The 12547-nt window shown below is 34.5% G+C and overlaps 1 protein-coding gene across 1 annotated transcript in view; it reads right to left on the reverse strand.

The window, feature by feature from the left end:
• Positions 1–3538: 3538 nt before the first annotated feature.
• Positions 3539–12547, reverse strand: part of LOC141499236 (meprin A subunit beta-like) — a 64806-nt gene continuing 55797 nt past the window's right edge. The window contains 3 exon segments of the mRNA XM_074202067.1: positions 3539–3713; positions 8063–8207; positions 10904–11077. Of these exon segments, the coding sequence (XP_074058168.1) occupies positions 3539–3713; positions 8063–8207; positions 10904–11077 (494 nt within the window).

Raw genomic sequence — 12547 nt, forward strand, 5'->3', positions numbered from 1 at the left:
TCTAGCTCCAGGCTTCTATCCCCATAACACTTGACCACCCTCAACCTGGAGGGAAAGGCATTCTATCTTCTTGCCTTCATTTTCTTCCCTCTTCAATTCATCCTCCACACAGCTTTCAATTAATATTGTTAGCACAGAGATTGAACATGTCATAATTCCTCTCTTCACTCAAAAGTTTACAGTGGATCCCAGTCGCCTCTGGGATTAAATTCAAAATTCTGAGCATTTAAAGTCCTTCATAATCTGACTCCTACCTACCTTTCCAATCTCATTTCAGATCATTCCCTTTATTGAAATCTGAAATTAAAGTCAAACTGGTCTGTTGACTCTTTTACATACACAAGTCATACATGATATTCAAATAGTTCTGTCTTAATACATTCCTTATACAGTCTGCCTAATAGAATTCCCTATTTAGTGTAAAAGATAACTCATGTGCCATCTGCAGCAGGGGGTCTATATTGATTCCCTTAGTTATTACTTCTCTCTCTCTTTCTGTCTCTCTGTCTCTCTGTCTCTCTCTCTGTCTCTCTCTCTCTCTCTCTCTCTCTCTGTCTCTCTCACACACACACACACACACACACACACACACACACACACACTTTTTTTTGATAAGGCAATGGGGTTAAGTGACTTATTCAACATCACACAGCTAGGTAATTATTAAGTGTCTGAGACCAGATAATTATTAGGTGTCTGAGACCAAATTTGAACTCAGGTTCTCCTGATTCCAGGGCTTGTGCTCTATCCACTGCACCACCTAGCTGCCCCTGTCTCTGTCTCTTTCTGGTCTTTTTCTGTGTGAGTTTGTGCAGATCCACCTTCAGATGGAAAGAGGAATTTAATCTGGGTTTTAAAGGAAACCAGGGGGAACCAGGGTTTCAAAGAGTCAAAGAAACGGAAGGAATGCCTCCCAGAAATAGGAGACGAAAGTTCAGGGTCATGTGTGAGTAACAGCAAGTAAACTTTTGTGTTGGAACATTGAGCTCATAAAATGGAATAATATATAATAAGATTGGGTACTCCATTGGAATCAAGTTGGAAAAGTTTTAAATGTCAAGGAAAGAAATCAGTATTTGGTCCTAGAGGTAAAAGGAAGTCCAATGGAGGTTAATGAATACTGGAGTGACTTAGGAAAATCACCTTGGCAACTGTGTGGAGAATGGATTGCAAATGAAGAGTGACTTGAGGCAAGAAAACCAATTAGGTTATTATAGTAGTCAAGGGAGAAATGATGAAGACCTGAACTAAGGTAATGGCTTTATAAACACAAAGAAAGGGGTGAATATGAGATATCTTATAAAGATGGAAATAGCATGTCTTTGGAACAGAGGGTGGGAAACATCAGGTAGGACCCCAATGATGAGAATCTGGGTGACTTGAAATTTGTGAATTATGTAAAGGCAATCATGAATACTTCTTGACTCTTGCACCTTTTTGCTATTAACCCTTCAGGATGTATTTAGGAATCTTCTCAAGGAGAACAAGCTCCAAAGTCTCCCTCTCTCAACCTTAGTTGCCCAATGAGAAAAAATTTATAAGTAGAATTAGCTATCTAAAGCTGGAAGGCATCTCAGAAACCATCTAGTATCATGAACCAAGTCCGAGGAGATTAAGCAAAGCATCCAAGGCCACACAGGTGTTAAGAATCAGAGATAGAAGATAAATAGAACCAGGTCCTCTCATGTCAGTGCTCTTTCCTCAGTATCCCTTTATCTCTCTCAATATTTAATCCTCCTTCTCAATTCTCAGTCCATCCTCAGAGAAAGTATTAGTCAGTACACAGAGTTCAAGGAGAAGACAGCTATAAAAGTTCATCCTCTCTATTCCCTTCAGTTGACATGATTCTATCCATTCCTTCTCCATCCCTTCCCTAAACTGAATGGAAAGCAGTAAGTATTATAAAAGAAGAGCAAAATCAGTGGAAATGACCCATTCTCCTACAGTGGCTTCATTATTAGGTCTGAACAGCTAGAACATGAGATACATTCATATTTAAAATCAAATTTGAAATGAAAAATATCCCAAAACTATATATATAATGTGCATATCCTTTGATTTAGCAATACCACTACTAGGTCTGTATCCCAAAGAGATCACAAAAAAAGAGGAAAAGACCCATGTGTTTGAAAACATTCAAAGCAGTTCCAAAGAATTGGAAATTGAGGGGTGGTCTTCAATGGGGAATGACTGGACAAGTTGTGGAATATGAAGCTAATAGAATATTATCGTACTTTAAAAAACAATGAACAGGCAGATTTCAGAAAAAATCTGGATAAATTTGCTTGAACTGATGCTAAGTGAAATGCACAAAATCAAGAGTATTGTATAACTTAACAGCAACATTGTGTAATGATGAACTCTTCTCAGTAATATAGCGATCCAAGACAATTCTAAAAGACCAACAATAGAAGATGCCATCTACATCCAGAAAAAGAAATATGAAATCTGAATACAGATCAAAACTTTATCTTTGTTTTTGATTTTCCCTTTTTGTGATTTTTCCCTTTATGGTTCAATTCTTCTTTCAGAGTGTGAACAATATAGAAATATATGTAATATGACTGTACATGTATAACCTATATCAAATTACTTGCTATCCTAGGGTGGGGAGAGGGAAGGGTAGGAGGGAGAAAACTTTGCAAAAATGAATGTTGAAAATTATCTCTATAAATAATTGGGAAAATAAATAAATAAATAAATGAATGAATGAATAAATAAATAAATAAATAAATAAATAAATAAATAAATAAATAGATGGGGGGGCATTCCAAAGTCAAATATTAACTCTTTAAGTACTGTGTAAACTATGAGGGCTGACATCTAAGAATTGTCAATTCTGAACATTTTCAGTAATAGAAAGTGTGATGGATTTGGAGTCAGGAAGACCTGGGTTTGAATCCTATCTATCTTTGAACCCAGTTACATAATGTGAGGAGGGTTTATGACCTAAAGAGGCAGTTTGGCAGTGCAGAAAATAGAGCTCGGGTCCTGGAATCAGAAAGCCCTGAGTTCAAAGCTTGCTTCAGAAACTTATGTGCTGTTTGACCCTGGCCAAGACATTTAGCCTCTTTCTACCTTAGTTTCTTCTTTTATAAAATGAAGACAATACTAGCACCTGTCATAATTTCTTATTCATAAAAGTGGAAAAACTTCCTAAAGGCTATAACAAATTCTTACAACTCTGTCCTTACTCTCTATTATGTATAGTACTTATAGCTTCTGTCTTCCTTATAAAAATGCATTCTTCTAATGACTTTTGTTTTTACATCATTTTAGATATATATCTCTGTACTTCCAGAACTGAATCCTCTCTTATCACAAAGAAAATAAATCAACAAAAGCAAATACTATCATGACCACATGCAACTTTTTCTCTCTGCAGTCCCACACTGCTGTGCCAAGGGAGGAGGCATATTTCATTATTTTCTAGGACCAAAGCTTGTTAATATAATGACTCTGAGTATGACATCCTTTTAGTATTTTTGTTTAGTCAAATTATTTCATACTTACATGTTTCTAGGTCATAATTGAACTATTAGTTTTGTTCTTTATTCTTGTATTTCTTCTTAGCACAGTAGAAACTCACAGGAATTACTATCAGTATAGCAACAAATACAGCTGCAGGCAATATAACTTTTATAACCTTCCAGGTAGAAGCCATTAATTCACATTTTTCTCCCATGTAGCACCATTTTCCCCCAAATTGACACCTACAGAATAAAAATTCAACTATGAAATATTATAGAAAAACGTGTTTAAAAATTTATCTGGTTAACATTCAGTCTAATTATTTTCAAACTGGAATCAGTCACACTAGAACAATTTTTTTCTCAGATCTACATCTATAGACTAGGAACTTGCACTCTTAAAAAAAGACATGCTAAAAAAGAAAGAAAAAAGCTATCTTGTCAACATTCTGTCTAGTCATGTTCCATATGATGCAAGCCACTCCACAGGAGGAAAGATCACTGGAAAAATATATATTCACTGAGTCAAAAATTCTGAATGGTATAATTTTTGTCTATTATATTAGGAGCCTAAGACGCATCCCAAGAGAGAAGGAGTCACTTAATATCCTACCCCTCACTTTGGGAAAGATGCAGCAAGTTACTGGATGATGCCACAGCAGACAGTAAAGAGGAAAGTGATAAAGAGATCTGAACCTAGGGCATATCCATAGATTTCCATAGTCAATCTTTTTATGGAAACTATAGGAAAAAATAAGAATGCAGTGAGTTAGGGAGCATGAAATTACTCTCCATATGATACTAAAAAATTTCCAAGACTCACATAGAATTAGGCTATGAATAGTAGTGTTATTTATAACACATACTATAAACATCCTCTCCCTGCCTCCAAAACATGCACCCATCAGGCTGTATGTATGCTATAAATTTTTGACCTTTTCCTTTAAAGAAATCACAGCTTGATCCTGGGAATCTGTAAGAACTCATTGGGCGAGTAGAATCAAATTAGAGCTAGAAGAGAATTTTGAGATAATCTTGTCAAACCCCTTTATTTCATAGAGGAGGAAATTGAGATCCAGGGGTTGAAGTGACCTGCCCAAGATCACAGTCAATAAATGCCAGAATCATCACTTGATATTTAAAAGTCTCCTAATTGGTCTCCCTGTCTCATGTCACCAATGCATAACATATTACACTCTGTGGTCAAAGTAAATTTCCTTAAGTATAGATTATGTGACTCCCATATTATGCAATGGCTTCCTATTCCACTGTAAACTCTACTGTTCTATAAGAGGATCACAATGTGGTCACAACTTTTCTTTCCAACTTCATTAGGTTCTACTCCTGCAGTGTAGGAGCCAGGTTTCATACTATGCTTCATTTCCCATCTCCAGCTCACAAAGTTCCCCTCTTCTTCTAAGATGCAGCTAAGGTCCTATCTTCAGGAAGTCTTTCCTGATCTGCCCAACTGTTAGTGATCTCCCTTTCAAATTAACTTGCATTTTAGTACCTTTGTATATATTTGTCCTTATTCACTGTATATTTCTGCTGTATATATTTTTATATAACTGTTATCTTCTCCATTAGAATGGAAGGTCCTTGATAAAAGGGATTGTTTTATTCTTTGCACTTGTACACCTATGACACACAGAGTAGGAGTTTGATCAATACTTGTTGATTGATTTACTATTATTCCTATACTCTGAAAACATCTATCAACCTTCCTTTTTGACAAGGCAGTATTCATCTTTCTATGGTTGCTGTAACTTTGTTCACAATGCATTGGATTGTTAACATTTTATAATATAGGAACTTTTATTGATCATTTCTAAAACTATCATTCTGTTTATTTCAGGATAGGGATAGTGATTAACCCTGGAATTTTATTGATGTTAGGAGGCCTCAGTCAGAAGAATGTCCTCATTGATGTAGGTCAGTACTTTTTCTAGAATTTGGAGTCTTAGACTACTACATCCTAGACTGATGAGAGCTTAAGTTACACACCAAGGGTCATATAGACAGTATATGTCAGGAAAAGGACTTAAAACCAAGACTTTCTTGCCTTAAGGAAAGTTCTTCATTTATCAGGCCATATTTTTTTCTCATTTTTTATTTTACAATCACAAAAGCTTATTCGAGATTGGGGAAAATTTTCATTGCTCTAAACATGTTCATCCCATTGTACCTTACCATCAGAATACCATAGCCTTTATGCTCAATATTCCTTGCCTAGTTAAGACAAAGGTTTTTGCAATCATTGTCTTCTTCCGTTAATTCAATTTGATCTCTGGGGTTCAAGGTCAGTTTCTAGTTTTGTAAAACAAATCCTAAAATTATTTTACTTATTCAGTGCAAGTAACATTTTTATAGCATGGGAGAAAGTTTCTGTGGACTGAATAAATGCGTTCTTTGTGGAATCACATTGTTTGATGCCACAGATAAATAGAAAATAGACAGATAGATAATTTACATTTATGTGTAGGTATATGATATTTTGGTATGTCTCTTTCTTTGATTTGAAAACCAGACTCATTTCTATTCAAGAGAGAAGATAATACATCTAAGTCTAGGCTGGATCATAATAGGCTCAAACGAAAATGTTTTACTTCAATTTTTCTTGACATTATTGTCTGCAATACATAATTGAAACAGAAAATGATTTTCCATATAGATGGGGGGGGTTCATGAGTACAGAAGTGAGGTCATCAAACCTGTACTTGAGGAGGATCATTTTGGCAACAGACTAAAGTATATACTGGATTATAAAGAGTATTGCAAAAGCTCACAAGAAAAGAAATGAGGGTCTGCAAAAGGGCAGCAAGCCTTGTGAGTAAAGAAAAGAGGATATATATGAGAGATGTTGTATAACTAGAAACAAGACAGCAACAGATTGGATATGGAAGGTGAGTACAAATTAAGAGGAGAGGATACCACATGATCAGAATCTGGGAGACTGGAAGGATAATGATGTCCTTGACTATAATATAAAAGATAGGATGAGGAAGGGGTTTTGGGAAAAGATAATGAACCCTGTTTTTTGATATGTTAAGCTTTATGTGTCTATTGGATACTTAGATGTCAGTAATATGAGACTAGAGAATATGATAGGATAAGTAGATCTAAGAATCATATGTAGAAAGATTTAATTGAAAACCTGGGATCTGATGAGATCACCACTAGAGACAGTATAAAGGGAGAAGAGAAGAAGGCCCAGGACAGAATCTTGTGGGGGAGTGGAAATACCCACAATTATGGTCACCTACAGTTAGTAGGACAGACTTGGAAGATCTAGCAAAGGGAACTGAGAAGGAGAATCAGAGAGATGGGAGGAGAAGCAGTAAAAAGCAATGTCATGAAAATCTAGAAAAGAGGGAGTATAAAGTCTCAAAGTCTGTAAAGAGTTCTGGAAGGTAGAGAAGAGGCCATTACTTAACTACTGTATTATATCATTTGCATATGTGTAAAAAGTTAAAAATATGCATGATGAAAACTTTAAAAAAACTTTTTACAAAATCTGAGCCTTTATTTAAAATGTTTTTTATGGGAAACATGCATTTCTTCTCCCCATGTTCTGTTTAACTACAATTTTTTCCTGACAATTTCAATTTTTTACATTTGATATTTTTGTACATTTGATTTTTGTTTTAACAGTCCCTTATTGTTTGTAGATTGCATGGTAATACTAATAGACATCTGTAGGTCAGTATTTCTTAATCACATTTTAGAGCAATGAATTGTATTGATTTTCGTGATATGATTGAATTTAAACTTTATTAGTAGTAGTAGTAATTTATTTGGGGTCAAACTGTGCTATGACCCTGTGAATGTTTCGTTGCTGCCTTGGCTAATTGTACTATGTGTGTATTTCAACCAAACATTAAATTACATCTATAAAATCTTTGGTATAATGTAAGAACACTGTGCAAATAAATAGGTACTTAGAGAATGAAGTCATGAAACCTCACAGAGAAGAGGTAAAAGGGAGTAATAATTCCTTTACTACACTGTCATGATTTTATATTAATTTTATTTGAAGATGATGTTTTTCAAAATGACCTGAGAATCATGCTGCTATAATCCTTGTAAAGAGCAAAACATTTCAATGGAAATATTTTTAAAGAATATGACAACATATAAAGAATAATTTTTTCATGAAGCAAAAAATAAGAACCTATTTGAATTAAAATTTAGAGGATCATTTTCCATTTTTATAAGCAATGACATTATTCCCACCCTTGGGAGGACATAAAATGAATTACAATGCAATGTTGTCTGCAACAGAAAACACACTATATTTGGAATCAAGGCATTGAAGTTCAAATCTTGACTCTGCCCCTTCTAAGGGTGGGAGCTCACTGGGTCTTAGTTTCATCATCTATAAAATCAGAAAGTTGGATTCAATGACCATTCAGGTCCTTTCCAATCGTAAATCTATAATCATAAGATCATATAAATATTCTATGAGCAGCATTGTGAGGTCCATAAGCAAGGGGAAGATGCTTTCCACCAACTTCCAAACCTCTTTTTTTGATTACTAGAGATATTTCAAAGATGATAAATAAATCAACGAATATACTAAGTTATCTTCTTACCTGCATTGTTCTTTGTCATTGTGGGAAACACAGATGCCATCATTTTGACAGGTTAAATTTGTGCAAAGATTTATGTGAGATTTTGATGAAGTGACTGTCACATTCATAGGAATAAATGATGATGTGTTAATGAGGTGTGATATATCTGAAAGAGAAAAGGTTCATGGACAGAGATTAGATTTAGTTTCAATCACCATTGAGTCTTAAATTCTAGAATTGTGAGTATAGAAGAACACTTATTTTTTGCAGAAATTGGGGGACCAGTCAGTCAACAATCATTTATTACTGTAAATCACTTAATATGTGCCAACCACAATGCTAAATGCTAATAAGGATATGAAGGGAAAAAACCCTGTCTCTCCCCTCAAGGAGCATACATTCTAATTGAATAGACAGCATATAAGTAACTAATTATATTAAAGATATAAACAGAGTAGATGGAAAATAATTTGAAGGGTGAGGCATTAGAAGCTAAGTTCCCATCTCTGGACATCTTCAAGAAGAGGGTGGTTGGATGGTTACTTGATGGGGATATTGTAGACATGAACATTTCGAGGTAGAAGGACAGCCTATGCTGTATTTCAGGACCTTTCAGAGTGAGGGGAACAGGCAGAGATAAATGTTTGCTCAGAGCAAATACATTTTATCTGCTTTTGTTAGTCAACCAGAAAATACCTGTTTCTAAAGCATCTGATATGTGCACTGGGAACAGAAAGATAAAATTATAAATGTTCAATTAAAACGGGATCTTAGAGAATTGATGAGACCATTGCTTTTATTGCCTACAGAAATATTTATCTCTCTCCAGAGGAATAAAATAATACTAAGGCATGTCAATGGATGCAATTCTTCTATCAAATATATGAAAGTCAAAATTTCCCAACACTTTGAACTAGACCACTTGTTACATAAGTCTTCTACTTATCAACACTTAAACTCCAACATCATGGTGAATAAAGATTATAGTATATTAAAAACTAAGGAACTTAAGTTATAGATTATTCTATCATTTTACAAATGAGAAAACTGAAGCCCAGAAGGAGTACAAGGTGTGATGAGTGATTTGGTAGAGATCCATAATTTCATGGTGTACAGAGCTCACAGTGTGGAAACTCCATCTACCAATTAAGATTCACAACTATTCTCTAATTTTCTTGGAAAGATTCCTAGAGAACTGAAAGATTGTGGGCCTATGGTCACTCAGTCAGTATATGTAGGAAGCAAGAGTCAGGTCATCCTGACTCAGATACTAGTTCTCTATTCTCTATGCCAAACTGCTTGTCTCAAAAATAAATTATGACTTTATTTAACAAAACATGAGAAATATTAAAATTAAATATGAACTATATTCCATTTTCTTGTCATGGTGTAGAGGTGATCCAGGGTAGTCAAAGGGAACATCAGAAGAGTACAGGCTCTGGCAGGTCTAGGAGTATATTGAGCCAGCTCTAACCAGATTACAAAAACTTATTGATAAATTTTCATTTGAGATTTATTCTTTGGAAAAACAACAAATGCTATAAATCAGGACTTGAATTATTGTTTTACTGATTGTAAAAGTATAAGAAAGTAATAGAAAAATGTTAAAAATTCAGATTAAACTTAAAATCATATCTTATGCATATTTATTTTTTTTTGGAGAGTCAGCTATTAAACATTTACCAGCACACCACTGACCTAAACCCAGATGAAAAAAATGTTCAAGTTTATCCAAAATCCAACTTAGCCAAACTTAGCCAGTTTAAGGAGCCCAAGAACCAAATGATGATTTTATTGATCAGAGAAGCTCATGAAATCATATATTAGAGTATGTAAAGATTGCAACTTGGATCAGTGAAAAGAGTACACCCAACAGGTTGAAATCATGGACCTTTTTTAGTATTAATATGCATTTATCACCTGCCACATCTGTTTTATCATGTGTTTGAAAAGATGGATGATTATTCTTACTACTAGAAATACACACATACACAAACATACAACTTTACAGCAATGCTGTAAAAATAGTGTCAATGAAACACTTAAAAGTTGAATTATTTGGTCTATGAGTAACTTTAATAGATCAGTGGTTTTTAATCGTTTTTGCAATCTCATATCCTTTTGAAAATTCATTGAAGCCTATAGACTATTTCTCAGATGACTTTAAATGCATAAAATAAAATACATAGGATTACAAATAAAAATACATTTAAGTACAGTTATTAAAATGTAAAGAAAAGTCACAGCTTCTAATTCAGGCTCTTTATATTTTAGGTTTTCATTTTTTAAAGACAGAAAATATATAAGAAAATATGTATAACATATTTTGTCTGCTTTTCTTCTGAATCTTTCTACAGCAAAGTTAAGACAATCTCAGAAATGTGTTCTCTGCAATGGAATAATCAATAGTCACAGTTTAATTAGCTACTGAAGTAGATTTCTTAGATCTGTGGTAGTGAAAGGAACCTTAGAGTTCATTCAATTCAATTTATTCATATTATAGATGGGTGAAACTGAGGCTGAGTCCTAGAGAATTTTACTACTAAGTTACATAGAGAATTAGTAGAAGTACTGAAACTAGAACCCATAAACACTGACTTTCAGACTAGAGGTCTTTCTAACATGTAATCCTGACTCCTAGTTGACTAAGTAGAGATTTGTATTAACTGTATATGATTCTTCCTTACTCTAGGAATTTTGAGCCATACTATAACTCTCTTGGAAGGGTCTGGAACTATCTATTGCCAATCTTCTTTTCTACTAAGAACACAGAAAATAGAACAGAGAAACTACACAGAAAGTCACCTATTTCCACATAAAGAAAAACATTCTCTACAAGAGAGCTACTTCGTACTGACATACCTTCCATACTTATAAGGATGTAAACAGTATCCCCTTTGATAAAATCTCTTCTTTGCATCCATTCATGGGTTATATAGACACTACTTCCATATCCTATACCTCTTCTATATGATGTTCCATTAGGGAATGTTGCCTTCATTCCTACCTTGGAGGGTTTGTCCCATTGAAACATTTCTTTTATCTTACCTGAAAGAGTAATTCATATTTTGTGAAGTTGTAAAAAACAAATGATGGTACAATATTTTAAGAATGAAGTTAACCTGAATCAAGAAAACAAGTGATGTTTAAGGCCTGGGATACTTTCTCAGCTGGATTTGTGAAGCTTGTTATCACATACTTGATGTTAACAACCAAAATATTTGTTCCACTGCTATAATTGCCACCACTGGAATCACCTTTTTATGGGTTTTCTGGAGATATGCTCATTTTACATGGATTAAAAACATATGGTATGGATAGGACAACAGAATAATACAGATTAATTTACTCAGGCAAATTAGTTGAAATTATTTAATTAAATTAATTGTTGGAGAACAAATAGTGAAAGGATCTGATACCAAGAAAAAAGTAGAGCATGCTAATGAGGTCTGGAAGTAGGGGACCCAAATTAACTAAGGGACCATTATAGAGCACTGGGGGAGAAATTATTCAGAAAATGAACTTTGCTTAAGTTCAAAATTCTTATTGTGCTGGTTCTGAGTCCTCTTTTCCCCAAGATACATTCAAAAATGAAAAACATGGAACCCAATGAGTCCTATGAAGTCTACTAAAGAGAAGAAAATAAAGCTATTTCCTTATTGTGACTCTATTTACCATCATCTGAGGAAATTTCTAAACATTCTAATGCTCAAATGGGAGTTAATTTGCCTTAGGTTTTTGTTCTGACTGGATCTTTCTTCAGCCTGCACCAGTGTCATCTTGATTCCTATAGTATGGAATGATTGTGCTGTTACTCAGTATTGAATCAGGGGCTCCTAAACAGAAGCTCTATTCCAACTGTTTCATTCTAAGAATGGGTAAAAGAGGTCTGGGGAGGTAATTTCCCAAGATCATATGAGCAACATTATTTCCATTATGTTGTATTCTGATCCTAATATAATTTGTTTTAGTTACATTGCACCCCTCAAAACTGGTTGAGGAAATTGCAGAGAAATCAATACTGAATCTATTTAATATGTGTTCATTCCTATTTCTGTGATTCTAAAGATGACACATTCTGCTTAGACTGTCATCCAACCTTGAACTCAATTCACCTTGTCATCTAATGTTGAACTCAGAGCCCAGGGTTCAGTACCATTGGATCAGGGAAGGAGAGTCGGGGAGGCACTATTCTCTAGTAGAATGTGACCATCATTCCATAGAATTTGGGAAAGAATAACTTCCCAAAACAATTATTTCAGAACAAAAATTTTAGGATGGGCCTGAGCAATGCTCACTTCACACAGTCCTATCTCAATTATCTCTCTAAACTTTTCTACCTCCTCCCCAGTCATCTTGTCTACCTAGTATACTTCCTTCACTGGGTCCTTACTCTCTTCCCATTCAGTGTTGTCAGCCCCAATTGGACTGGAAGCTCTTAGTGGTAAAGACTTGCATTTTTATTTTTACTTATATCTACAATTCTTAGCATGATGACACAATAAA

The sequence above is a fragment of the Macrotis lagotis genome, chromosome X (assembly GCF_037893015.1).
Source record: "Macrotis lagotis isolate mMagLag1 chromosome X, bilby.v1.9.chrom.fasta, whole genome shotgun sequence".
Taxonomy (NCBI): domain Eukaryota; kingdom Metazoa; phylum Chordata; class Mammalia; order Peramelemorphia; family Peramelidae; genus Macrotis; species Macrotis lagotis.